This window comes from Caretta caretta, chromosome 6 (genome assembly GCF_965140235.1).
Source record: "Caretta caretta isolate rCarCar2 chromosome 6, rCarCar1.hap1, whole genome shotgun sequence".
NCBI classification, from domain to species: Eukaryota; Metazoa; Chordata; order Testudines; family Cheloniidae; genus Caretta; species Caretta caretta.
In genome coordinates, this window is record NC_134211.1 from 1331742 (window position 1) to 1357620 (window position 25879).

Here is a 25879-nt window from a genome sequence, read left to right on the forward strand (position 1 = left end):
CCCGCACCCACAGGGAACCCAGCAGTAATTAGCTGGCACACGCAGCCCCGGATATGGCAACAGCAGACTAGAGACCGGACAATAACACAGAAGAGCCATATGACAACAAAGGCACCAACCACGGCTTTATTCTTGTGAGAGACGCTATCATAACAAAGCAGCATTTGTCAGAGCCCGCCAACAACAGCCAAAACACACAACCCTGCCACTTATAAGACCCTACAGAAACAAAGCCACATTTGCTATTGCCCCAATATTAAAGCTTGACAAAGCCCTGGCTGGGATGATTTAGTTGGGGGTTGGTCCTGCTTTGAGCAGGGGACTGGACTAGATGACGACCTGAGGTCCCTTCCAACCCTGATCTTCTCTGATTCTGTGAAGCACACAGTCCTAGCATTTGTAAGACCCTACCAGAACAAAATGACACAAAGAGAGGCCCTAGTATTCAAGCGCTCATGAGAGACCCTACAAAAACAAAACAGTACTCACAAGGGACCCTACAATGACAAAACAAAACACACACAAAAGCCCTAGCTCTCATGAGACCCTCCAGTAACAAGCCAGCCAACGCAAGAGACCCTACCAAAACCAAGCAACACACGGAGCCCTGCCTCTCCCAGGAGACCCTACAAAAACAAACTGAGCCAAGCAGCGCTGCTTCTCCTAAGAGACCCTACAAAAACAAAGCGACACACGCAACTCATAGCGGTCTTAAGACCTAACAGTAACAAATCAGCCCTGCCAGGAGACCCTACAAAAACAAACGGACCCAAACAGCCCTGTCTCTCCCGAGAGACCCTACCATAACAACCCAGCCCACGGGCTCTATGTATGTATCCAGGACACCATGGGCCTGACCCCGGGGGCTGGCAGGAGAATCCCCATTTGCCAGGGGCTGTCCAGGCCCGCCGACTCAGACACCAGCCAGCAGCGGATGGCACCAGCACAGTACAAGACATAGACATATTTTAATCCCCCCCAAAAATAAAGACAACGTGACATCCACGCCCCACAAGCTAGGGGTTAACCCTCCCCCAACCCGTATGCACCCCGGCCTCCCTCCCTGGCTCCCCCAGACTCGAGTCCAGCCCCCTCGGCTCGAGGGGTCGCAGGCTGGTCGCGGATCACGTGTACAGGTCAAAATCCACCCGCTTCGAGTTGTAGAATTGGCCTTGCGAATTGTCAGCCTTGCGGCAGTAAACGCCCTCCTTGAAATAGCCCTGGTTCACCCACTCCTGCGGGGGAGAGACGCAGCTGGTTACACGGGGCTCGGCACCGGGACGCGGCCCCTCAGGGCGGGGGGAGGTGGGGGCTGGGTACACAGGAACCCCTTGCCCAGGGCTTGGGCATAGCCCCTCTGGAGCGGGAGGGGGCTGGGCACACGGGGACCCCTCGCCCGGCGCTGGGACGTGGCCCCTGTGGGGCCGGGACTGGGCACCCATTGACCCCTCGCCTGGTGCTGGGATGCGGCCCCTCGGGGGTGGGGTAAACTGGGACCCCGCGGCCGGCGCTGGGACGTGGCCCCTCGGGGGCGGAGGGAGCTGGGCACACGGGGACCCCTGGCTCTGGACTGGGGTCTCACCTGCATCTGGGTGCTGCTGAAGGGCCCATAGAGCTCGGCCCCATTCGTGTTCTCCCATTTGTACTCCCACATCACCTCGGCCAGGGGCTCCTCCCCGTCCTCGGACTGCAGCCCTGCCTCAGCGCCCCCTGCTGGACAACACCCGGGGGTCAGAGCGTCCTCACTCCTGACCCACGGCCCCTGCTACCCCAACTCTGCCCCGCCAGAGCCCCTCACTCCCGACCCGCAGCCCCCTGCTAGCCCAGCCCTGCCCCCACAGCCCTGCCAGTGCCCCTCACTCCCAACTCACAGCCCCCCACTAGCCCAGCCCTGCCCCACCGGTGCCCCTCACTCCAGACCCGCAGCCCCCCAATGTCTCACCGGACGCCTGGGTTCTCAGCCTGGCCTCGTCGATGTCCTCGGCAAACATGTCGAGGGCCGGGGGGGGCTGGGCAGGCGGGGGCTGGGTCAGCGCCCGCAGCCGGAGCGCCAGCTTCTCGCGGGTCTCCTGGTAGATCTCGTAGACGCCCCGCCCCACCATCTGGTCAGCCAATCCCGAGAGCCGCTCCAGCTGCTCCCGCCTCTGGGGTGAGCCCGGCGCCTCCCCCTCCTCCGGGGGGGCGGGAGCCTCGGCCTTGGCCCGGGTCCAGGCCCGGCGGGGGCGCGAGCCCCGGGCCCCGCCCTTGCTGCCCAGGCGCTGGATGGCCCGGGCCACCGTCTCCCCCGGCCGCACCATCTCCACCATCCCCTCCAGCAGGGTCTGCTTGTCCAGCAGGGGGCGCCCCCCCGGGGGCTCCCCATCCTCCTCCTGATCTCCGCCGGGGGGCTGCCGGCTCCCGGGGGGCTGCTCCTTGATCCGCACCTGGGGGTGGGCGGGGATCAGTACTGGTCCAGCCACCCCGTCTCCCTTCTCCTCCCACTCCCGCCCGGCCCTGTCTCCGCTCCTCCCCCCCTTCCTCGGTTTCCCCTCCCCCGGACCCCCCCCCCGTCTCACCCAGTCGATGTTGTCCAGCCAGTTGTCCCGGATCAGCGCCTCGCGGCGCAGAAAGTAATTCCCCTCCGAGTCAAAGTGCCCCTCCTCCATCTCCTCCTCCAGGTTGAAGGGGGTGATCCGCACCCCGTCCTCGTAGTCGATGGTGGCCGACTCCTGCCCTGCCCGGGGAGACCCCCTGCCCGTCAGGCCCGCCACAGTCTCCTCGACTTCCCTGCTCTGCCCAGCCCCAGATTAGCCCCCCTTCTGCTCTGCAGGATCACCCCCCAACCCCCCAGTCTCCCCTCCTTTCCCCCCGAAGCCCCCTGCCCACCGGATCCCTGCCCCCTCAGCCAGACCAGGGTCTCACCCTCCACGTCCTCTGACGCCAGGATGTCGTATTTACTGGCCCGGCCGCCGTCCCCCTCCTCATCCTCGTCTTCCTCGTCGCTGTCCAGGGAGTGTTTACCCTTGAACCGGCTCCCTGGGCCGCTGGCCCCCAGGCCGGGCTCTGCCAGCTGCGGTGGGAAGGGATGTTAGGTTCCCTCAGCCACCCTGAGAAACAGCACCCCCACCCCCAGCACCACCACCCGGGTCACCCCGACACACAGCCCCCTATATATGCCCCCAAATCACCCCAAGACACAGCCGCCCTGGATATCACCCCCTTTGGATCACCCAGACCCCCCCAACCCATACCATCCCCGTGTCACCCTGAGATACAGCCCCCCAGATCACCCCAACACATAGCCACCCCCCGGATACCACCCACAAGTCACTCCAAGACACCCCAGGGGGGCACCCAAACACAACTCCCACCTACCCCAGTCTACCCTCTCAGGGCCCCCCCCCCTTTCCCCCAGTGATCCCTTACCTCCAACAGAGACTGGATGCTTCCGCACTCCCATCCCCCCAACAGGGACTCTGTGCCCTCTGGGAACCCCCCTCACAACAAGGACCCTCTTTACACCCCTACCCCATAGAGACCCTTCCCCCCCCATGCCTCCCCACCCCACAGAGATCCCTCCCCCCCTCCAGGGGTCCCCCCCCACACCCCATCCCCGTAACTCACCTTCTTCTTGGGCATGGCCAGCTCCTCCTCCTCCTCATCCCCCTCGGCCTGATCCTCGAATGTCACCTTGCGCTTGGGCATGGTGGCCCCGGACGGTCCTGCGTGGGGGAGAGCTGGGTGAGAAAGGTGGAAGTCCCCCAGTGCCAAGCCCCCAGACGGGCCTCACTGCCCCGCCCGCAGCCCGACAGGGAGGAGCGCTGAAGAGACCCTACGATAAAGGGACGATCCCAAAGCGGTACCCTACAATAACAAACCGAGGCCCACGGAGTGCTAAGGTAACAAACGAAAGACCCTACAATAACAAACCGCCACTCACAACAAACGATAGCGGGAGCTGGCTAAACAGGACCCTGCCGTAACAAACCGACAACTCACAAGAGACCCTGCGCCAACCCACCAGGCCCTGGCAGAGGAGACCAAACGATAACAGGCCCCACATGACCCGGGGCTGCTGTCCCAGCCACGCCCACCCCAGCTGGTCACCGATAAGCCCCTTATCTGTGGGCAGGAGTGCAAGTAGGGGGGTAAGCTCCGGTACGCAGTACCGACAAGAGCTTTTTAGTGGGTACGGGGTACCGGAAAGACTTGGGACTACCGAAGCCCGTTACCCTGAATGTGGGCCAGCCAGTGTGCCCTCCCGGACTAAAGGCTCGGTCACACCCAAACAGCTCAAAATTAACCTTGCCCTTTTAAGCTAAACAGAGTCATGTCGCTGGCTGCATCTCTGTTGTTACATAACAGAGAGCAAAACTCCAGTGGGGCGAGGGGCTGGCACAGAGGGTCTCAGGTACGTGGTGTGACTGTTCAGAATCTCTTTTGGGAACAGTCAGGTCGGTGAAACAGCTGGTACTTATGATTACATGCACAGAAATGGCATATATTCACCTTGGTATCTGAAGGTATGAATACTCGCTCTGTTCACTACATGTTTGCTCCTGTGGTAACGCCCACAAGGTATTTAGCCAGCACATGAAGGGACAAGTCCAGCTGAATGGCCCAATAAGGAACTCTTCGCTCACGATGGACCCTGGAAAACGCCTGTCGACACTCAATGGACTTGTTGTGAACGGTCTAACTAGAAGATGGGTGGGGGTGATGGACGTGTGACTTGCCTACGTGACTCCAAACACCATCTTTCACAGCAAGAACCCTAACCCTAACCCTTTACTGGGCACTTGGCAGAAGCTAAAACGCCCTGGCCTGGAAACATCTCCATTTTGCCTCTTTCCAGCTCCAGCCTCTGGACTATGAACATCTACTAATGGGAGCATCCTAACCAAGGGACTGAGGACTTTAAGGTACTCTGGAGCCTTCATATTTCCTTGATCCTTTGCAGATGGACTTATGAGTTGGATGTGGTACAGAGACTGCTCTAGCCTCATTGATGGCTGATTTCTCCCTTGCAATGAAGAAAGATCAGATCTCCGCTGACTTTCTCACATGGGTCAGCAGCCTTTGATACCGGTGGTATAAGCAACATAGCCCTTGCTTGAGTGATTTTATTCTTTGCTCTCCAAATGTGAAAGCTTGTTCCCATTGAACTCAACAGCAAAACTCCTTTTGATCTCAGTGGGAACAGGATTTGGCCCCAAGAGATCAGAGAATGTGATTTCGATCAACTGCTTCTCCGCCCAGAGACAGTTCTCAGGCGCGTTCTGCCAGGCGGATTTTGGTCGCCCCTCCTGTAGGTCGTGCTGAGGAAAATAATAAAACAATCTGGGCTGGAGTTCTGCCAAGGTGTCCATGGCGCACACAGTTCTGCGCCCCTTCCCCGTCGAACCCAGACGGCTCCGCGTCTTTGCTTCCCTCGTGCCTGGCGACTTCGATAGAGGCAAGCCGGCAGAAGCTTAGTTGGGCCAGAAGGGGGGCGCAGGTCGCGTGTTAAGGGGAACTGGGGCGATCGTCCTTCCGGGCCTTCTGGATCCTCGAGGGCACCAGGGGCCCAAAGCCCCTGTTTAACAGGTGCAGCTGTAAAATTTTAGACGGGTAACGGGGGTGCCGGAGGGGACGGGGGGGCCCATGGAGGGTCCCGGGGGGAGGCCACGTGTCCCTCCCACGCCAGCAGTACCGGCAAGGAGCGATTTCGACCTGCACCCGTCTGGGGGTCCAGGCTAGTAAACTCTGGCCTAGCGCTAATACATATTTGCATATGCAAATGAGCTCCCCTCCAGATGCCCCCCCCTTTCCCAGCCTGCCTGTCCCTGACGGGGACCCCCACGGCGCATGGGGCAGTTCGCTGCTCGGCCCCCCAGAGGGACACGGGGGGGCCCCACAGAACAGCCCCATGCCCCCCGGGGGGAGATCTAAGGGGCAGCCCCCATCCCAGCTTCCTAATTTGCATATGCAAATGACTCTCCCCGATTTCAGCCCCCCCCCCCAACAACCCAATCAGGGGACACCTGGAACGCCTTAATTTGCATATGCAAATAACCTCTTCTCCCCCGACGGGGGGGGGAGCCCCGCAAGAGGGCGGCCCCATAGGAACGGGGGGGAGGGGGGGACTGCGCCCTCCCAGCCCCACCCTCTCATTTGCATACGCCAATCACCCCCCCCGGGGCCTGACAGGCACCCCCCACCCGGGGACCCCACAGCCCCCGCATTTGCATATGCAAATCAGCGCCCCGCCGGCTGCGCCGCTCACCCGTCTCCGGAGCTCGCAGGGGCCTCGCGCAACAACCGCTTCCGGGTCAGACCGCCCTCCTTCCGGCCCGGATGTGACGTCACCCACGGGCCGTTTCCCTCCCCGCCCCTCGCCCCGGGTTGGTCCCGTTTCTCGCCGTTTCCTCGCATTGGCTGGGGCCGGAGCCCCCCGGAAGCTGGACCTTTGGCCCGCCCCCAACAGGGCCTCGCCGGAAGTGACGTCGCCCCCGGACGGCGATGGGGGCGGGGCTGGAGTGAGGGCAGGACTTAAAGGGGCAGGAGCCTATTTTGCGGGGAGGCGGAGGAAGTGACGTCATCTCCTGGCAGCCGCTGGCTTCAGCCCATTGGCTACCATGGGGAGCCGGCGTCATGGCAACGTTTAAAGGGGCAGCGCCCGGTTTTCTCCGACCTCTTCCCTCCCCCCCCCCCGCGTGACCCGTGACCCCCCCACGGCGCCAGGTGGGGGTGGGAAATACCCCCCCAAATGCACCCCCCGCGACCTAACCCCCGCCCATAGCCCCCCCCGTGCCCCCCCATCCCCCAGCACGGGGCCACGTCCCCCCCCCGCATCCCCCCACTATGGGGCCCCGCAGCCCTAGTCCCCAAGAGCCCCCAGCCCCCCTATAACGGCATCTGGGGGATACTCCCCCCCACCCCGTACCCCAACCGCCCCCACCCCTTCTGCCCCCCGCTGGGACAAGCTGCTCCCCCCACATACCCCCCCACGCGCCTGATTTTGTCAGGGGGCCCCCCCACCCCACACACACACGAAAACCCCTGTGCCCCCGCCGTAGGATCGGAGACCGGCCTGCCCCCTTGCCCGCGGGTCTGACGCCCGCAAGCCCCTGGGAAGGGCCGGTGGCGTTTTCAGCCCGGGGCACCCCCCAGGATGCCCCTGCCCCTGTAGGGGGGGGTGAACCCCAACCCACCTGGGGTCACACCTGTGGGTCCCCCTGACAGCCATTCAGCCCCCACGGATCAGGATTAAACTCCGAGGGAGAGGCCGGGATCAACCCCAGAGGAATATTTGGCAGGGCCCTGTATAACCCCCCCCTGCACAAATTTATCCCCAGACCCTGGGAAATGGGGGGCACGTTTCCAGCAAGGGAAGAAACCAGAAGGGGTCTCCGGATCCCCCACTACCCTGAGCTTAAACTTTGGGAACCCCCTTGTATTTCTCCAGGGGCAGTCGCACCTTCCTGGGGAACACCTCCCTCATCTAGGTGGGGGCCCCCAACCCGAGGTAGCCAGATCCCCCAAATTGGGGCTAAGGATGTGGTATGACCCCCCCCTTGTGTTTAACCGGGGCTGGTCTTAGTTTTTTTTTTGGGAGGACACCCTCTAATCTGGGACAGCCCCCCAATCAGTCTCCCTGTCCCCCCCCCAAACTCCCCCAGGAACATGGATCTCCTTAGGACCAAGGGGAACTCCAGCCTAGGCAACTTCCTTATAGTTCCTTGTTCTAGCTATTCTGTTCCCATGCCCAGTAAGGTGCCCTAGGGCGGGGATAAGAAGGGGGCCCAGAGGGGCTGCACCCCTGGATAGCCACCGGTGCACCCCCCCACGGCGGACACAGGAGTCCAGGGCTCATAGCTGGATTGAAGGGACAAATAAGGTCAAATAGCTGGACCTTAAAAGTGACACCTGCTCTGACCCAGAGAGAGAAGGGAAAACTAGGGAGCCCTCACGCCCCAAAGGGGCAGCAGATTTCCAGGACAACGGGGGATCCGGCTGATCACAGAAACAGGAGAAGGCAGGTAAAGTCTCCACCTTGGGGCGGGCACCCTCGGGAGGGGAAAGGCCCCATCTCCTATTCCCTGCCCTCCTGAGCCAGCCAGCGCCCGCCCTGGGGCCGGTGCCCCCTTGAGGGGAAAGGCCCCGGGTCCCATTCCCTGTCTCCCCCTTCCCAGGTCCCCGGCCACATGAAGTTGCATGAAAGCAGCGTCCTGGGCTACTCCCGCATGGCGGCGCCCCCCGACCGGCAGGGGCGGCTCTACAAGAAGAGCGAACGCAGCAGCAGCTATCAGCGCCGCTGGTGTGAGCTGCGGGGGAACTTGCTCTTTTACTGGGAGCGGCCGGGGGACCGCGAGCCGCTGGGGCTGATCCTCCTGGAGGGCTGCACCGTGGAGCTACAGGAATCCGCCACGGAGCCTTTCACCTTCCAGATCTCCTACCCTCAGGGTCCGCTGGGCCACCGGGCCTACAAGATGGCTGCTGAAGACCAGACTTCCATGGAGGGCTGGGTGCGGGCTCTGAGCACAGCCAGCTTCGACTACCTGCGGGTCCTGTTGACGGAGCTGGAGGGACAGTACCGGGACAGCGGGGCCCTCAGGGTGACACCACCGGAGGAGGGGGCTGCACAGTGCAGCCCATTGGTGTCAGAAGTGGGATTGCCGGATTTTGAGGGGCTTCACCGGCAGTTTGGGAAGGAGATTGTGAAACTGAGGGTGAGGTGGAGGGAGGAGAGAGCAGGAGGGGCCCAGACGGTGCAGGGGGACCTGATTGATTTGGAGTAGGGAGAGAGGGAGCGGGGAAAGGAGGCGAGCTGGAGGGGGTAGGGAATCCACATTCATTGCCATCAAATACAGGAGAAACTATAGGGAACCCAGGGGCAGGCTAGCAGGGGCTGCAGGTCGGGATTAAGCCTTTGTAGTCTGGGGTGACTGGGAAATGGGGACAAAATATTTGCCAAATATTTACACTGTGAAGATGCCTTTACAATAATAAAATTATCGTATCCAGGCCCTGGTACCAGCCGTGTGAATTCACCATTTGGTCACATCCAGCCAGCAGCAGGGGGCGCTGTGGGGAGGGGGGGGTGCTGGCTGTGGGGGGAGCTCCCGGCTACTCCAGCCCCGCCCTCTCCCAGCAGGGGGCGCAGTGGGGAGCAGGAGCACTGACTGCCAGGGGAGAGCGCCCCCTGAAGAGCCCCCACCCTGCTCCATGCAGCACAGCGCCCCCTAGCACGGCATCGAGGCATTAGGGTCAGCTCTGAGGTCTGAGAACATCCCAGTTCACTTCAGCCAATCCCCACCCGCACCAAAGGAAGATCTCGTGCCACGGAGACCAGCAGAGAAGGAGACTCTCCATCAAGACCCACGTAGCCCATGCCCGCCTGGGGCAGGATCGTCCCCATCTGTCCCTCCAGACTCTAGCTCTGACCTCCTTCAACAATGGTGCTGCAACCGTTTCTGTTCCAAGCCCCCGCCCTTGGGGACGGGACCCAGTCCCCCACCGTCCTCTCCGAACCTACGCAAGCACAGAACTGCACGGCGTTGTCCTTCCATAATTCACAGCCCGGCCCCTTGTGGACACTGCTCGTCCACCCAGTCAAGATCTCTAACCCACTAGACCTTGCTCCCCGCCCACAGAACCCAGGAGTCCTGGTTCCCAGCCCTCCCCTCCCCGCTCTAACCCACTAAGCCCCACTTCCCTCCCAGAGCTGGGGATGGAACCCAGAAGTCCTGGCACTCGCTAACCTCACACCGTAACCCTAAAAGAACTGAGACTCAAAACTCAGCAACCCTCAAGCCAGTGATCCAGAACAACCCCAGGACCAGAACCCACTGACACTCTGTGATGAAGTGGGGGGGCGTTTCTTCATGGTTTGTACGAATACTGTCTGTTTCCCTCATGTGCTCCATGATTAACCAGGTGGTGGGACACGGGCATTTGATCTTTGCAGAGACCTGTAGAGGACAAAGTGTGAGTGTCCCTAGCTGCCTAGGCCCAGCCAACGGACAATTTGTTTCCTGGCAACTGACGAGCCTGGCCTGGGCAGGAAGCCAGCCAGTTCTGACCAGTTGGAAATCAAAGCCATGAGCTGGGGCGCCTGCCGTGGGACAGAGACACATGCTGCTGGACGGGTCTCAGGAAGTCAGAAAGCAGCCCTGGGCTCTAGGTCTGACCAAGATGGACTTTGCTGTGATGTCCTGCTCTCTGTGCGAATGATGAACGTTTCTCCGCTGTTCCAGATGACTAACAAACCCTTCTGGTGTACCCCCCTGGCTGGGAGTCACTGCTGACTGCAGAAGTTAGGGTGCCCGGCCCCTTTGGGGGGGTGCGTAAGGTGTCCTACTCAGGTGGACTCGCTGCGGGAAGCTCACTGCGTGGAACACGGGTGCTGATGGATCTGAGGTCGGTCCAAGGAGGTGGTGAAGCCCAGGAGACGTACCCCAGTGTGCACGCGTCCTGGAGAGGGCCCAATTCACGGCTGTTCAAGAGCACCAAGCCTGTTCACCTGTGACACCCCCAAAGGACTTTCAAGGAACTAAGACCCACAGTCTAAGGACTCTCAAAGAACTATGACCCTCAAAGACCCAAAGATCCTCCAAGACCCCCAAACCAACGACCTTCAAAGAGCCATGATCCCCAATCAGCCAATGATTCTCGGAGATCTAAAACACAAAGGGCCTTCAAAGAACCACAACCCCCAACAAGATTCTCAAAGACCTACAATCCAATGACCCTCAAAGAGCCAGACTGACAATCCAATGACTCAAAGAGCCATGACCCCCAATGATTCTGAAATGACCCTAAAAGAACCAATGACCCTCAAAGTCTTAGAACTCAATGACCTTCAAACAACCATCATGACCCCCAACCCAATGACCCTCGAAGAGCCCAGTGACTATCAAAGACCTAGAATCCAGTGACCCTCAAAGAACTGTGACCCCCAACCCAGCCTTCAAAGAGCCAGACTCACAACCCAACGGCCCTCAAAGAGCCATGACCCCCAATCAGCCAATGATTCTCAAATGACCTTCCAAGAGCCAATGATTCTCAAAGATGCATCACCCGCAACCCAGAGGCCCTCAGAGCACTATACCCCCCAATCCAGTGACACCCCCCCAACAGCCCACGATTCTGAGACCTACAACCCAAATGATCCTCAGAGAGCCTTGTCCCCCAACACAACCATGACCCCCCAAAGAACAGCGCTGCGTCTTCCACCAAGTATGCAATATTTTTTCTTTTGTTAACCTTTTTAAACAAAGCAAGAAAATAAAATCTCCAAGAAAGAGGCACGAACAACAGAAAGGGGCGGGGGGAGGAACGGAGAAGGAAGGAAAAAGAGGAGAGATGTAAAACGTAAACATCCGGTTTTCTGCCCTTCCGGCCCAGGATGGGGGTGACATAAAAAGAGAGGCTAGGGATTGGAGCGGGCGGGCTGTATGTCTATATTCCAGTGTCTGTCCCATTAAATAAGACCTCATGGCCAAACCCAAAATGTCTGTATACATAATTACAATACTGAGACATATATATAATATATGTGTATAGAGAGACACGTATATACAATGGGTGGGAGGGAGAAAAGGGGGGCTTGCTGGGTGGCAGATGGGAGTTACATTGGCTGGGGGGGCTGTTAACAACATGGTTTGTGGGAGAGGTGAATTGTGGGAATGAGGCTTGGCTGGAGGCAAAGACCAGTAATGTGGTCTCCTGCTCCAAGAAGTGACTCTACAAGGTTAAGTTAAAGCCATGTCTTGCAAAGAGGGGAAACTGAGGCACAGAAAAGGGGGAAAGTGACTTTGTTGAAGTCACGTGGGCAGGGAGTGGCAGAGCTGGGGATAGAACCCAGGAGTCCTGATTCCCAGCCCACCCCCCACTCTAACCCACTAGACCCCACTCCCCTCCTGATAGAACCCAGAAGCCCTGCCGCTCTTTGCTAGCTTTACACAAGACAGCGGGAGTTGGGGGGTTCCCAGTGGGTCAGCCCCACCCCTCTCCCAGCCAGCGTGAAAGCGTTAGCGTCCCATCTGAGACCCAACCAGAGACCCCTGCTGTCCCTCCGTAGGGCCAGAGGGTGTCCCCTAGTGGTCGCACAGCGTACCACATTCAGAGAGAGAGAAAATTCCAGTTATTTTAAGGGTGTTTGTTCATGCTTTTTTTGGGGGGGGGGGGTTGTTTGATGGGTCTAGGGGGACTGGAGTGTGTTGATGGGGAGGGGAGGGGGGAAGAGTCACAAATAAGCCGGGGGAGGGGAGGCTGGGAATTGAAAAAACAAAAGAGATAACCAAGGGGGCATCCTGGGAGGGGGGTTATTGTCTAGGGGCCAATTTAATCCCCCCCGGGGCAAATTCGGAGGGGCTATGCGGTGCTAGCTGGATACAGTTGCTCCTGAAAAAGCCCCACGGCATCAGCCACTGGGGGTCTTTATTGGCTCCCTGTCCCGCAACGCAGGGTATTCGATAAAATTTATCGCGGCTCTCAAGTGAAATAAACTTTATTGATACCCTGTCTGCAAACACTGGGACGTCAATAAAGCTCATCCCTGCCCTTACATGGAATGCCATGCTCTGGCTGCGAACACTGGGTTGTCAATAAAGTTCATCCCCCCACTCTTACAGGGAAGAAGCTTTATTGGCACCTTGTCGGCAAAGTGGGCCACCAATAAAGTTCACCATCTTTCCCAGAAGGAGACCATAACAGTGGGCCGCCAAGGTGCCACACAAGTAATGAAGCCCTAGGTGGGGACAAGGAGTGAACTTTATTGACAGCCCAGGGTTGGCAGACAAAAGAACAGACCGGTTTGTCCAACACTGGGCTACTGATAAAGTTTACTCCTTGCCACAAAAATCCTGTGCTGGGAGATGGAAGAACTTTCTTGTTCTCTTGTCCGCAAGCACTGGGCTATCGATAAAGTTTCTCACCTGGCATGTGACTTTATCGATGCCTTCTTGAGAGGCGGATGAGCTTTACTGATGCCGTTGGGGAACACTGGGCTATTGATCAGTAACAAAATATGGTGTTGGGAACTGATGCCCTGTCCGCATACATTGGGCTGTCAATAAAGTTCATCCATCTTGCCAGTGACTGTCAAAGTAGAAGAACTTTATTGATACCTGCGTCCATCAACAAGAACTGCGTTTGGGGGTGAACAGCACAAAGAGGAGTGAGTGCTCCTGCTAGCAAGGGGGCAAGAGGGTGGCTCTTAAAACCAACCTCTCCTGAGGAAGGGAACAGGGGGAGCGTAGGGCTGGAGTGGTTAAATAGTTTAAAGAGGATTCTCCTATATACAGTAAACGGGCCAGACGATTATTAATACAATTATATTCTTGTTAAGACTTGAGGGGGACATGCCCCACACCTCTGGGAAAGCGCTTGGGGGGAGGGGTGTACCTGTTTGTTCCACCGATGGGAGAGGAGGACACAGAAAAGAGGGGGAGGGTGGGGAGAGCACAGTAGTCGTTTGGCTTTCAAAGTCATTAAGCAGGTCCCCTCCTGTCAAGAGGAAGATTGTGGGGCGCCCCCGATGGGTAGCTCAGAGCTCAACACTCTCTGGCCCACCCCGACACCCTTTTGTCCTTTAGATTCCAGCTTCCTCCCAGTCAGCGACCCCATCCCCATCTGAGTCTCCCCACCCCTTGGTCCTTGGCTGAATCTGTGGTGGGTCGGAGGCAGCAGGGCCCCCCCGCTGTCATTCCCCCCACTTCAGCTCAGAAGTAAGTGTCCTGCAGCACAGAGCCCACCGGGGGATCCCCATCTTGCCCCCCATCCTCAGCGCGGGGTGGGGCTTTGGGCTCCTTCCGGCGCATGGAGACCTTCCTCTCTTTCTTCTGCTTGGCTTCCTCCTTGGCGCGCTCCTTCTGCTGCTTCCGCTCCAGCTTCTCCTTCTCCTTCTTCTCCTGCTTCTCCCGCTCCTTCTGCAGTCGCTCGCGCTCCTTCTCCTGCTTCTCCCGCTCCTTCTCCTTCTTCTTCTCCTTCGTTCCCCCCTTCTTGGGGCCCCCCAGCGGCGCGTTGTTCCCCGTGGGGGAGGGCAGAGCGGCGTGGAGCCCTTCCGACACCACCTGGCCTGGGGTAGCGGCTGGAGCGGGGTCAGCGGAGGCGGCCAGGTTGCCCGTGGGGTGGGCGGGGGAGAAGTTGCCCCCCGTGCTAGCACCGCGGGTCGCCCGCTGTTTGAAGCCGGTGAGGCTGAGCAGGCTGGTGCTGGGGGTCAGCGCGGGGTTCATGCGGTGACACTCTTCGTGGATGGCGCGGGAGCCATGGAGGCGGCGGGAGGGTTTACACTGCAGCTCCCCGCGGTTCTCACGCCACTTCTTGAGCTGCGTGGTGTTCTCACGCTCAATCAGCGCTTCCGTCACAGGCAGGTTCACCACCTGTGGGCGGGAGACGCCGCTCAGGCTCCCGGCGGCACAGTACCCTCTAGAGTACTAGCCTGGCTCTGCACGACCCAGAGTGCCCCCTACTGGGTAACCCACCCCAGCCCCTGTCGCACAGCACCCCCTAGTGCAGGGGTGGGCAAACTACGGCCCACCCGCCGTTTTAAGCTGGCCTGCAAGCTCCCTCTGGGGAGCGGGGTCTGGAGCTTGCCCCGCTCCAGCCTGGCTCCGCTCCGGCTTCTATCCACTCCAATGGCCACCTCCAGCGCTCCAGTGGGAGCTGCAGGGGCGGTGCCTGTGGATAGGGCAGCGTGCAGAACTGCCTGGCCGCGCCTCCACGTAGGAGCCACAGAAGGGACATGCCGCTGCTTCTGGGAGCCGCTTGAGGTAAGCGCCGCTTGGAGCCTGCACCCCTGAGCCTCTCCCCACGCCCCAACCCCCTGCCCCAGCCCTGATCCCCCTCCCGCTCTCCAAACCCCTCGATCCCAGCCCAGAGCACCCTCCTGCAGCCCAAACCTCTCATCCCCAGGCCCACCCCCAGCCGGAGCCTGCACCCCTTCCCACACCCCTGCCCCAGCCCTGATCCCCCTCCTGCCCTCCGAACCCCTCGGTCCCAGTCCAGAGCCCGCACCCCCAACCGGAGCCCTAACCCCCTCCTGAACCCCAACCCCAATTTAGTGAGCAGTCATGGCCCGCCATACAACTTATATTCCCCGATGTGGCTCTTGGGCCAAAAAGTTTGCCCACCCCTGCCCTAGTGCCACACTGGGGCCAACACCAACTACCAGGGGAGAGCGCCCCCTGCTGAGCCATGGTGGTCTCCCTCCCACACCCTGAACCAGCCAGGCCCTTACTCAGCATGTCTGGATGGGGCTCACCTCGTTGATGAGGAAGTCCTCTTGCATGCTCTGAGCTGGCAGGTTGCGCAGCTTCTCCATGGTCTCATACATGCCCTGGCAGCTGCGCAGCTTGTCCACCGAGCCCAGAGCATTCCGGAGAAGGACCAGGCCCACCCGGAAGACGATCTTCACCCCTGGGGTGGGGAAAAGGGTAGAGAGACTGGTGTGAGTCATGGGGTTTCAGGGACCTGGTGCTGGGTGTCAGCCATGCACACATAGGAAGGAGAGCAGAGGTGGGTCAGTTGGATGGATGGTTGGGCTGGATGAGACCTCTGGGTTGATGGATTGGGTTGGGTTGGATAGGATGACAGGGTTGGGTTGGACTGGGTTGAATTGGATGGGATGGTTGAGTTGATGGAAGATGAATTAACAGATTGGGTTGATGCCGTGAGTTGGGTTGGACGCATGGTTGATATGGGTTGGGCTGATCAGACGGATGGTTGGTTTGGAGGGACAGGGTTGAGTTGGGTTGGATTGGGTTGTATGGAGTGGTTGAGGGATGGATGGTTGATTTGGACTGGGTTGAGTGGTTGGTTGGACGGGATGGCTGGGTCAGATGGATCAATGGGTGGTTGGCTGGTTGGGGTGGATAGGTCAGATGTATGGATAAGAGTGGGCTGGGTGGTCAAATGGATGGACAGTGGGTTGGAGGGGACAGTTGGATGAATAGGAAATGGGTTGGGCTGGTCAGGGGAATGGATGGTTGGCTGGGATGGGAGATCGGTTGGCCTAATCAGATGGATGGGATGGCTGGATGGACACGGGATGGGTTGGTCACATGGATGGATGGTACTGTTGGTCAGTTGGATAGATGGTTGGGTTGGTCAGATACATAGATGGGATATGGGTTGGGCTGGTCAGACGGATGGATCGATGGATGGCTGGTTGGGTTGGTCAGACGGATGGATGGAGAATGGGTTGGGTTGGTTAGCTGGATGGATGGCTGGTTGGGATGAGACGATGGATGGTTGGGTTGGTCAGACGAATAGATGGAGAATGGGTTGGGTTGGTCAGATGGACGAAGGAAGGGTGGGTTGGGATGGGATAATGGATGGTTGGGTTGGTTGGATGGATGGAAGGATGGAGAATGGGTTGGGTGGGTCAGCTGGATGGATGACATGGGATAATGGATGGTTGGGTTGGTCGGATGGATGGATGTGGAATGGGTTGGGTTGGCTGGACAGATAGATGGATGGAGAATGGGTTGGGTAGGTCGGATGGATGGATGGAGGGAGGATTGGGATAGGATGATGGACTGAGTTGGAAGTTTCGTTTGGTTTGATTGGCTGGGTTGGACTAAACTGGGCTGATGGATTGTGTTGGACAGTGACACTCATTCAGAGGGCTGGACGGAGATACAGAACTGGCAGACATCTCACCCTCGCAGAAGAACATATCCCAGACACGCAGCACAGAACTCCAGGGCAGGGTGCGGGAGAAGATGCACATGAACCACTCCGTCATGTAGAGGATGGGGTCGATCTTGTATTTCTTCAGGTGCCGATAGGCCATGGGGGATGCCCGGCGCAGCAGGGCAAAGAAGATCTCTCCATCCAGCTGGATGGCTTCCTGCCAGGGGACGGGAACACATCAGCCCCTTCCCCAACTCTGCCATTCCCCCCCTGCCCCATCCCATCCCCAAACACCCTCCTTTGTCCCCCCCGCATCTCCCAACACTCCCCCTTCACCCCCATTCCTCACTGCTCTCCCCCACAGGGCTCCCCATCTCCTGCCATCAACCCCCCTCCTTCCCCATACGCTCCCCCCTGTCCCCATCCCCCAAAACCAACACACCCCTCTCCACCAATGATCACTTGGCAGAATCCCCCTCCCAGAGAGGGGGAGGGGGACCCCAGCCCCGAGACCACCCTGCCCTGCTCCACCAGTGGGGGGTGCTACTCACCAGTCCGGCACTGTAATAACCTGGCAGGTACTTCTCACAGATCTGCACGAGGCACCAGAAGGCTTGCTGCGGGGACGGAGAGAAGTGAGACACATCAGACAGACAGACACCTAGACACCAAGAGACGCAACAGACACTAGAGAGAAAGGATCCAACCCCAAGGCATGTCTGCGCTATGTCGACAGAACGGGTTTCTTCCCCTCCATGTGGTTAATCCAGCTCCTTCTGTTGACCGAGCCACGTCTACCCTGGGGCGTAGGTCGACCTCACTGCGGTGCTCAGAGCGAGATTCTCCCAGCCCGGAGTGGCACAGATAGGTCACTTCAAGTTCTAGCTGTAGACCAGGTCTCAGAGACTCCCCAAGAGAGGAGACCCAGGCACGCACCTAGGATATGTCTACACACACACACAAAGGCATGTTCCTAATCCACATCAGCTAACTCGGATTGGAATAGCCGCTAAGGTGTTACTGCTATTTTAACTCCAGTTAGCTACCGGGGGTTAAAACACACACAGAGGTTTTTGCGGTGCAGACACACCCTAAGAGAGTCCCGGGCACACCCACAGCCAGTCTGAAAACACAGAAATGGTGGAAGGGGAAGGTTGGGGGGGAAACCCCAACATGTGTAACCAGGGAAAGATGATGCACGCCACGGACAGACTGACCAGACTGGGATGGACAGAGCAACAGACAGTGCTTCAGGCTGGAGAGACAGAGGAAGAAACAGGAGCCGGAAAACACAGACACACATAAAACACAGACACATAAACACATAAACACAGACACACATAAAACACAGTCATGCAAAAGAGACCTGGACAGACAGACAAACTGCATGGACACTATGTCAGATGGGAGGGGTATTGCCCAGAGAAGGGGATAGAACCTCAGCCCCGCAGCTCTAACCACTAGACCCACTCGCCTCCCAGAGCTGGGACAGAACCCAGGAGTCCTGGCTCCCAGGCTCCCCTCCTCTAATCCACCAGCCCCCACTCCCTGTTCACAGCTGGGATAGAACCCAGGAGTCCTGACTCCCAGCCCCAAATCCAAGCAGTGCCCGGAGGTAAAACCAGCCAGACATGTAAGAAGCAAGAGATCGGGGGAGGCATAACGCTGGGACTTCCCCCCTTCCTTTTGGGAAGCTCTCGCTCAGCCACAGGGGGGGCTAGCGGGCTGCTCTTACCTCAGCGGGCATGTGCATCAGCAGGACAGCAGCCACGGGGGCCTGGGCCTGGCAGTACCCTTCATCGGGCCGGTAAATGGTGTAGGCTTTTAGGATGCGGTATAAATCCTGCTGCCTGTGGGCAGGAAAGGGACGGGGGTTAGACACACGGAGGGGCCTTGCCCTCTAGGGGGTGCCGGCTCCAGCCCCAGGGCGGGGACTCGCTGACTCAGGGGATGGGGAATGGGACACGGGGCCTTGCCCTCTAGGGGGTGCCGGTTTCAACCCCAGGACATTTGGCTGGCTCAGGGAATGGGGAATGAAACATGGGGCTTTTGCCCTCTAGGGGGGCGCCGGCTTCAATACCAGGACAGGGATTGGCTGGCTCATGGGATTGGGAATGGGACACGGGGCCTTGCCCTCTAGGGGGCGCCGGCTCCAGCCCCAGGGCGGGGACTGGCTGGCTCAGGGGATGGGGAATGGGACACGGGGCCTTGCCCTCTAGGGGACGCCGGCTCTGATCCAGCTCAGGAAAGGGACTAGGAGGTTCTGGTCCAATGGAGGCGCCCCAACCTGGTCACTCACCCATGGCCTCCCCTGGCGGCAAACATCTCATGGAAGGGGAACTGCCGGTGCAGATCCTTTTCAATCACATCCAGCCACTTGGGGTCCCCGGGCTGGCGCTCCAGCTCCTAGGAGTCACAGGGACAGGGGTGAGACTCTGCCCCAGCTGCCCGTCACCTTCATGTCTCTCCCCGCCCCCCAGAACCACCCCCCAAGGGGAGGCCGCGCACCTCAAATTTGTTGGGGTTCTGATCCAGGAGCTCCTTGCTGTTCGACAGCAACTGCCAGGCTTTGGCACGGAGAGAAGAGGGGATTCCCTTCCGACAGCGCAGCTTCACCTGCCCAAACAGGAGCCGCCATGTTAGCACAGCACAGCGCCCCCTGCTGGGAGCAGCCAGGACTGGAGGAGCCAGGAGCTCCTCCCACAGGCAGCGCCCCGCCCCCTCCCCACAGCGCCCCCTGCTGGGAGCGGCCAGGACTGGAGGAGCCAGGAGCTCCTCCCACAGGCAGCGCCCCGCCCCCTCCCCACAGCGCCCCCTGCTGGGAGCGGCCAGGACTGGAGGAGCCAGGAGCTCCTCCCACAGGCAGCGTCCCGCCCCCTCCCCACAGCGCCCCCTGCTGGGAGCAGCCAGGACTGGAGGAGCCAGGAGCTCCCCCACAGCCGGCGCCCCGCCCCCTCCCCACAGCACACAGCGCCCCGCCCCATCCCCACAGCGCCCCCTCCTGGGAGCGGCCAGGACTGGAGGAGCCAGGAGCTCCTCCCACAGGCAGCGTCCCGCCCCCTCCCCACAGCGCCCCCTGCTGGGAGCAGCCAGGACTGGAGGAGCCAGGAGCTCCCCCACAGCCGGCGCCCCGCCCCCTCCCCACAGCACACAGCGCCCCGCCCCATCCCCACAGCGCCCCCTCCTGGGAGCGGCCAGGACTGGAGGAGCCAGGAGCTCCTCCCACAGGCAGCACCCCGCCCCATCCCCACAGCGCCCCCTGCTGGGAGCAGCCAGGACTGGAGTAGCTGGGAGCTCCCCCACAGCCAGCGCCCCGCCCCCTCCCCACAGCACACAGCGCCCCGCCCCATCCCCACAGCGCCCCCTGCTGGGAGCAGCCAGGACTGGAGTAGCTGGGAGCTCCCCCACAGCCGGCGCCCCGCCCCCTCCCCACAGCACACAGCGCCCCGCCCCATCCCCACAGCACCCCCTGCTGGGAGCAGCCAGTCCTGGAGTAGCTGGGAGCTCCCCCACAGCCGGCGCCCCGCCCTCTCCCCACAGCGACCCCTGCTGGGAGCAGCCGGGGCTGCAGAAGCTACTCACCTTCTGGAATCGCCGTGACAGCCATTTATCCCAGTGGGAAAACATATCGAGCCATTTGAGCTCCCGCTGCCGCGCCACGTCCACCGGGATGGCGCTCTCCCTGCGGGGAGGGAGGGAATCAGAGGCACGGAGCAGCCACACCCCACCCGCCAGGTACTGCAAGGGGAGGACGTCCCCACAGCAGTGCCATGGGGGGGGGAGCAGGGCTGCTGGTGCTGGGAGCTGCCCCACCCAGAGGAGGGCACAGGAGGGGATGGGGGGGCAGGAAGCAGACCACCCCCACTGGGGTACGTCGGCTCCCAGACTGCAATGCGAACTGGGGCCCTATCAAGCCACCTAGGATGTTTGTAATTATAATAGGGACCTCAGCTCCCCCCTCAGCTCTGCCGGTACCCCTCACTCCTTAACCACAGCCCCCTGCCAGCCCAGCCCAGCCCTGCCCCCCACCCCCAGCTCTACCAAAGCTCCATCCCAGGGATGCCATGGGTGGGTTTGACCCGGAAGTGAAATTAACAAGGTCCAAAGTGAAACAGACCAGCCCGGTTCCATTCCCCCAAAAGGAAGAAGGAAACACGTGGGTCTGAAATGATTTTGCATCCGATCGAGCCAGGGAGGCTCCCCTCCAGCCCCACCGCAGCAGCCTCCCAGCACCAGCAGATGAGCTCTCAGTTCCTACTTCAAAACGCCTCGCGCTGCCGATTCCCGAGCAGCCCCTCTGCCTGTTCTCTCCCCTTCCCGGAGCTGTGTGAAGGCCCAACCGAAGGGGGAGACAGGGCCTTCCCTCTCTGGGGCGCGCCAGCTCCGACCCTGCCCCAGGCTGGGGAACTGGCTGGCTCAGGGGGAAGGGGAAGGGGACGGGGAAAGGGACACGGAGCCTTTCCCCCCTAGATCAAAAACGGGGAAGCCATCCCAAATGGATGCCCTGTCATGTGATGAGTCTGTTGGGTCTCAGCCAATGCGTCCCCAGCCTCTCCATTCCCCACCCCCCCACTCCCTGCCCTGCCATGGGTGATGATGAGGCCCCCAGCAGCCTCAGCAGACAGGCCAAGGGCAGAACGGTCCATGGAGGTGGCCTTGGGGTATATGCCAGGGGGAGGGGGTCCAGACTGAGCTCAGACTCCACAGGACCAGGGTAGGGAGTGGATGGGCAGGGGGAGGGCGGAGAAACAGGAAGAGCAGGGAGGGGAAACAGGAAGTGGTGGCTTGGGGCTGCCTCATTGAGAAACTCAGGAAGGGAAGTGGGGGTGTTTGCATGAGCGTGGGGGGGAGGGAGAAGCTGGGAGATGCCCCTTCTACACCATCTCCCCCCACTGCAGAGCTGTGTCTGGAGGGTCTGTCTCCCCCCACGGCCCAGCCCTTCCACAGCTTAGTCTCTCCCCGCACGGCCTAGTCTCTCTCCCCACAGCCCCGCCATCCCACGGCCCAGTCTCTCCCCCCACGCCCAGTCTCCCCCTTTCCCACAAGCATCAGCCCCTCCCCACCCAAGCCCCACACCACACCCAAGTCTTCCCCCACATCCATACCTGTGCCCACCTCTTCCCCCTCAGCCCCAGCTCAATCCTTCCCTGCCAGGCCCAGTCTCCCCACCCCATCTGATCTGACCCCTCATCCTGGTCTTCCCCTGCTCCCTTCCCCACCAGGATCAGCCCCTCGGCCCAGCCAATCTGGTCTTGCCTTCTCCCCTCCCCTCGGTCTCCCCAACCCAGTTTCCCCTGCCTCCAGATCAGCCCCTGGGCCTAGCTTCCAACTCCGTGGTTCCTCCACTCAGTCATTCCCCGCCCCCGGTCCCTGAGCCTGCACACAGCCCCCAGGGCCTCAGCTGCATGGCGGGAGAGGCCCTGAGCCCCAGGGATGGGATAGACCCCACCCATCGTGGAAAGACACCTGCTTCAGTCAAGCCACCCATGTGACAAGCAGGCCAGGTCTCGGCCCCTGCCCCCCAACTCCGACCAGGGCTAGTTTGTGGGGGGCGAGGGGAGACAGGGGGCCGGACGGGGAAGTGATCTCAAGTTTGCTAGGAGTTTTGTTTCGGCCTGGGAGGGGGATGGAGGGACAGAGGCTCCCAGGGACAGAAAACAGAACTAAGCGGGCTCCAGGCATGGCTCCCCCAAGGCGATATTCCTGGGAGGCAGCATGGGGCTGGGCGGGGAGGCTCTGGGTCGGGAGAGCAGGGAAGATCCCTGCTCCAGGCACTCCACAGCTCTCGGCCTCTCTGCTGAGGCTGCCAGGGCTGGGCTGGGCAGCACCTGCGGGCCCTGCACAAATCTGGGCTAAGACCCACCACACTTGCTTCCTGCTGGGGACAGTGAGGGGGGGGGGGGGGGCAGCGGGGAATGGCTGTCCGACACTGGGAACAGATGGGAGCTGGTGCCCCCTAGAGGGGAAAGGCCCTGGGTCCATTCCCCACCCCGGCCCCGTTCAGTGCCCTGGGACCAGCTCAGAGATGGCGCCCCTAGAGGGGAAAGGTCCTGGGTCCCCATTTCCCACCCCTGTGAGCCAGCCAGCCCCCTGCCCTGGCGCCAGACCAGAGCCAGCGCCCCCATAGAGGAAAGAGCAAACATGAGGGAGGGTGGCTCGGGTACTCACGGCATCCCCGAGTACTGGTTGCCCCCCAAGAAGCCGTATTTGTCTGTTCTCCGGTAGGCCAAGCCATTGATCTCCGAGTCCGAGCCCAGGGAGCTGACGTCGTCCAGGAAGCCGGGGCCACTCAGGGACTCCAAGGTGCCCGACATGAGGCTGACCGAATCCAGGTAACTCAGGGTGTCTGGAGCCGGCGGGGGCCTGGGAGGTGGGATTCCGGGACCCAGGCTGGACTGCGACCCCGTGTCCTGGGAGGCGGTGGAACCCAGGCCTGTGGGCCCCTCCGTCGCAGTGGGGGAGCTGGTCTCCGGCGCCACCACCATCACGGCCGGCGAGGGGAAGGGCGCCGGGAGGGGCTTAACCGGGGTGCACGGGGGTGCAGTTTCCATGGCGGGAGACGGCGTGGGAGAGGCCGCCGCCGCGGTGACGGCTTCCGTGGGACCCGCCACCCCGTCGACCCCGGCCAGCTGCGTCGTTGCCATAGAAACCATCCCCGGGGCAGCCGCCATGCTGGCTACGGGTGCTGTTGCCACGGGAGACGTCGCCGCATCGGCGACGCTGTCCGTCAGCGCCGGACACGCCACCCCGCTGCTCGTCGCCGCTGCCGCGCTGCCCGGCGACGCCGTCCCGTTGCCTAGAGGCGCCGCCCCGCAGCCGGTAGCTGTCGGAGACGCCGGCAGGTTGCCCGGAGACGCCGGCAGGTTGCCCGGAGACGCCGGCAGGTTGCCCGGAGACGCCGGCAGGTTGCCCGGAGACGCCGCCGGAGACGCCGCCCTGCTGCCAGTTGCCCCCACGGTGCCTGGAGCCGCCGCCGGGCCGCCCGCCGCCCTCGCAGCCGCCGCCCCGCAGCCCCCGGGCCCGGCCGAGGCCGAGGGCGCCGTGGCCGGGGCTCTGGGGGCCGGGGCGGGTGGCGTCGCCATGGCGCTCATCTTGGCGGCGTAGAGCGCCGAGCGGGGGGCGTTGTACCGGGGCGGGGGCGACGGGGCGTCGCCGGCCCCCATCTCCATGGCGACAGCCGGCTCCTCCCCCCCCCGGCCCTTGGGGGGGGCGGCCTAGTTGCCCCCACCGAAGCCTGGCCTAGAGTGGCGGGGGAGGGAGGCAAAGGCAGGAGCCTGGCAGGGTCCCTGCCTTAGCCTGAGCATCCAGCAACCAGAAGCCAGGGCGCCCCCCCCCCAGGCTGCGCGCGCAGCCCAGCAGTGCCACGTGGGAGGGCGGCCAATCCCAGGCCGGGAGGGCAACCGGGCCAGCCAATTGGAGGGGAGGAGGGTGGCTGGCGGGCGGGTCCGCGTGGGCGGGAGCGGCTGCGGGCTGGGCCAGTCAGGGCAAGGAAGGTCGGGGTTCCGGCCAATCGGGGAGATGGCGATCAAAGAGGAAGGGCGGGTGAGAGAGAAGGGCTAGGGCGATGGGGCGGGACCAATGGGGATGTGGCCAATCGGAGCAGAGGTATCGCCCCAGCCGCCCAATCGGAAGGTGGGGTTAAACCAATCAATACAGAGACAGGAAAGGCGGGCCTGTGAGAGGAAGGGGCGGATCTAACGCGACCTTCCAGCCAATCCCAGGAGGACCGGCGTTAGATCAGCCAATTAGCGTCAAGAAGGGGTCGCAGCTCAACCAATTAGTGTCGGGAACACCTGCAGCTTCACGGGCGGCCCGAGCGCCTTGTCTGTCGGCCAATAAAACATCGGAGCGGGAAACTGACCGGCGACTCCTCGGGCCAATGAGCGCGGGCTTAGGGCGGGAGTGGCAGGCTCCTCGACAAATGGACACCCAAGAGCGGGCAGCTTCCCGGAAGCTCAGAATGGGGCGCCCTCCGCCAAGGGGGAGGGGCCGTTGGTGACAGTTGGGCGGTTGATGGGCGGTTGTCTCAGCCAATAGGAGAGGAGGGCTGGTTTAAGCGGCAGCCAATGGACAGGGAGGCGAGGAGGGGCACAGCAGCAGCCAATGGGACGGGGGTTGGGGGTTGGCCGCGTTGAAAAGGATTCTGGGAGTTTGGTCAAGGGGTGCCCAGCTTGGGGGGGGGGGAAGAGCCAGGACTCCTGGGTTCTCTCCCCAGCTCTGGGAGGGGAGTGGGGGCTGGGAGCCCGGACGCCTGGGTTCTCTCCCCAGCTCTGGGAGGGGAGTGGGGGTTGGGGGGGGGCAGGACTCCTGGGTTCTCTCCCCAGCTCTGGGAGGGGAGTGGGGGTTGGGGGGGGGCAGGACTCCTGGGTTCTCTCCCCAGCTCTGGGAGGGGAGTGGGGGTTGGGGGGGGGCAGGACTCCTGGGTTCTCTCCCCGGCTCTGGGAGGGGAGTGGGAGCTGGGAGCCCGGACTCCTGGGTTCTCTCCCCAGCTCTGGGAGGGGAGTGGGGTCTGGGAGCCCGGACTCCTGGGTTCTCTCCCCAGCTCTGGGAGGGGAGTGGGGGCTGGTGGGTTGCGGGAGCCCGGACTCCTGGGTTCTCTGCCTAGCTTGGGGGAGGGGTGAGGTCCCAGGCTTTCCTGGCAGGTGCTGCCCATGCAGAGTAGGGGGGGTCACATGGGGTGAAATGGCAGGTCCCTGTGCAGGGGGGGGTCACCCATGGGGGTGGCAGAAGGGGGGGCCGGAAACAGCCCAGCACCTAGGGGGGCAGGAGGGCAGGGTTGGCTCAGCAGGGCCTGCAGGAGCCCCTGGGGATGGGGTTACCCTGCGCTGGGGGGGCTGGGCCGGCCCCTCCTCCCCCTGGACACTTCTCTCCTTTATGTGGATCAAGATCCGAAGGACCCCCCCCTTTCCCTCCCCCCCCCCAGCCTCTTCCCATCCCCCCTTCACACGCAAGGGCTGGGAGTCAGGTCTCCTGGGTTCTCTGGGAGGGGAGTGGGGTAGGACAGGGAGCCTGAAAAAGCTGACGCTGGTTCCTGTTTATAACCATAACACAGGGCTGCGCCCCCCGCCCCCACCTGCATGCGTGTTCACTCTGGGCCCTAAGGATGGCCATTGCATCATTTGGAGCCTGTTTGCAGAGTCCTTTGGAGCTCTGGGTTGTGGGGGGAGCTTATGCACAAGATTACCCTCCCCGTCAACTTGCCCCTCAACCCATCTCGCCTGGTTTGTCCTCCAGGATCGACCCCGTGGCTTATCCAGCTCGGATTTCCCCCTCCCCTGTG

General features: G+C 61.5%; 3 protein-coding genes across 9 annotated transcripts; 1 reads left to right on the forward strand and 2 right to left on the reverse strand.

Annotated features, from left to right (window-relative positions):
• Nucleotides 1-100: 100 nt before the first annotated feature.
• CD2BP2 (CD2 cytoplasmic tail binding protein 2) lies at nt 101-6346 on the reverse strand. 4 transcript variants are annotated; one of them, XM_075129143.1, is made up of 7 exons: nt 6245-6346; nt 3604-3701; nt 2902-3049; nt 2556-2713; nt 1943-2423; nt 1583-1713; nt 101-1235 (listed from the first exon to the last, which is right to left on the reverse strand). In XM_075129143.1, the coding sequence occupies exons 2-7, from the start codon at nt 3682-3684 to the stop codon at nt 1125-1127; spliced, it is 1110 nt and encodes a 369-aa protein (XP_074985244.1). In that variant the 5' UTR covers nt 3685-3701; nt 6245-6346; the 3' UTR covers nt 101-1124. The 4 variants fall into 4 exon arrangements, with proteins under 4 accessions (XP_074985244.1, XP_074985245.1, XP_074985246.1 ...); XM_075129144.1 differs by lacking the exon at nt 6245-6346 and adding an exon at nt 3979-4050; XM_075129145.1 differs by lacking the exon at nt 6245-6346 and adding an exon at nt 3920-4008 and having other exon boundaries at nt 1583-1710.
• Nucleotides 4111-8985, forward strand: LOC125637609 (sesquipedalian-1). 4 transcript variants are annotated; one of them, XM_048852271.2, is made up of 2 exons: nt 4111-5565; nt 8154-8985. In XM_048852271.2, exon 2 carries the CDS (start codon nt 8166-8168, stop codon nt 8757-8759), a length of 594 nt encoding a protein of 197 aa, XP_048708228.1. In that variant the 5' UTR covers nt 4111-5565; nt 8154-8165; the 3' UTR covers nt 8760-8985. The 4 variants fall into 4 exon arrangements, with proteins under 4 accessions (XP_048708228.1, XP_048708230.1, XP_048708232.1 ...); XM_048852273.2 differs by having other exon boundaries at nt 4111-5434; XM_048852275.2 differs by lacking the exon at nt 4111-5565 and adding an exon at nt 6981-7996.
• A 2215-nt stretch (nt 8986-11200) lies between these two features.
• Nucleotides 11201-23950, reverse strand: TBC1D10B (TBC1 domain family member 10B). The gene is made up of 9 exons (XM_048852269.2): nt 22768-23950; nt 20182-20281; nt 19108-19215; nt 18899-19005; nt 18335-18449; nt 17151-17216; nt 16627-16816; nt 15227-15381; nt 11201-14345 (listed from the first exon to the last, which is right to left on the reverse strand). Exons 1-9 carry the CDS (start codon nt 23766-23768, stop codon nt 13686-13688), a joined length of 2502 nt encoding a protein of 833 aa, XP_048708226.2. The 5' UTR covers nt 23769-23950; the 3' UTR covers nt 11201-13685.
• Between the last annotated feature and the right edge of the window lie 1929 nt (nt 23951-25879).

What these genes read in the sequence shown, in the direction of transcription:
- TBC1D10B (XM_048852269.2), bottom strand. Translation starts at nt 23,768, where the DNA reads ATGGAGATGGGGGCCGGCGACGCCCCGTCGCCCCCGCCCCGGTACAAC. An exon ending in GGATATGTTCTTCTGCGAGG is followed by an intron (nt 15,382 to 16,626) that starts GTGAGATGTCTG and finishes TCCCCACCCCAG; the next exon opens with GGGTGAAGATCGTCTTCCGG. An exon ending in AGGACTTCCTCATCAACGAG is followed by an intron (nt 14,346 to 15,226) that starts GTGAGCCCCATC and finishes TCCCGCCCACAG; the next exon opens with GTGGTGAACCTGCCTGTGAC.
- LOC125637609 (XM_048852271.2), top strand. Translation starts at nt 8,166, where the DNA reads ATGAAGTTGCATGAAAGCAGCGTCCTGGGCTACTCCCGCATGGCGGCG.
- CD2BP2 (XM_075129143.1), bottom strand. Translation starts at nt 3,684, where the DNA reads ATGCCCAAGCGCAAGGTGACATTCGAGGATCAGGCCGAGGGGGATGAG. An exon ending in TGGCCATGCCCAAGAAGAAG is followed by an intron (nt 3,050 to 3,603) that starts GTGAGTTACGGG and finishes TTCCCACCGCAG; the next exon opens with CTGGCAGAGCCCGGCCTGGG. An exon ending in GCTGAGAACCCAGGCGTCCG is followed by an intron (nt 1,714 to 1,942) that starts GTGAGACATTGG and finishes GGTGTTGTCCAG; the next exon opens with CAGGGGGCGCTGAGGCAGGG.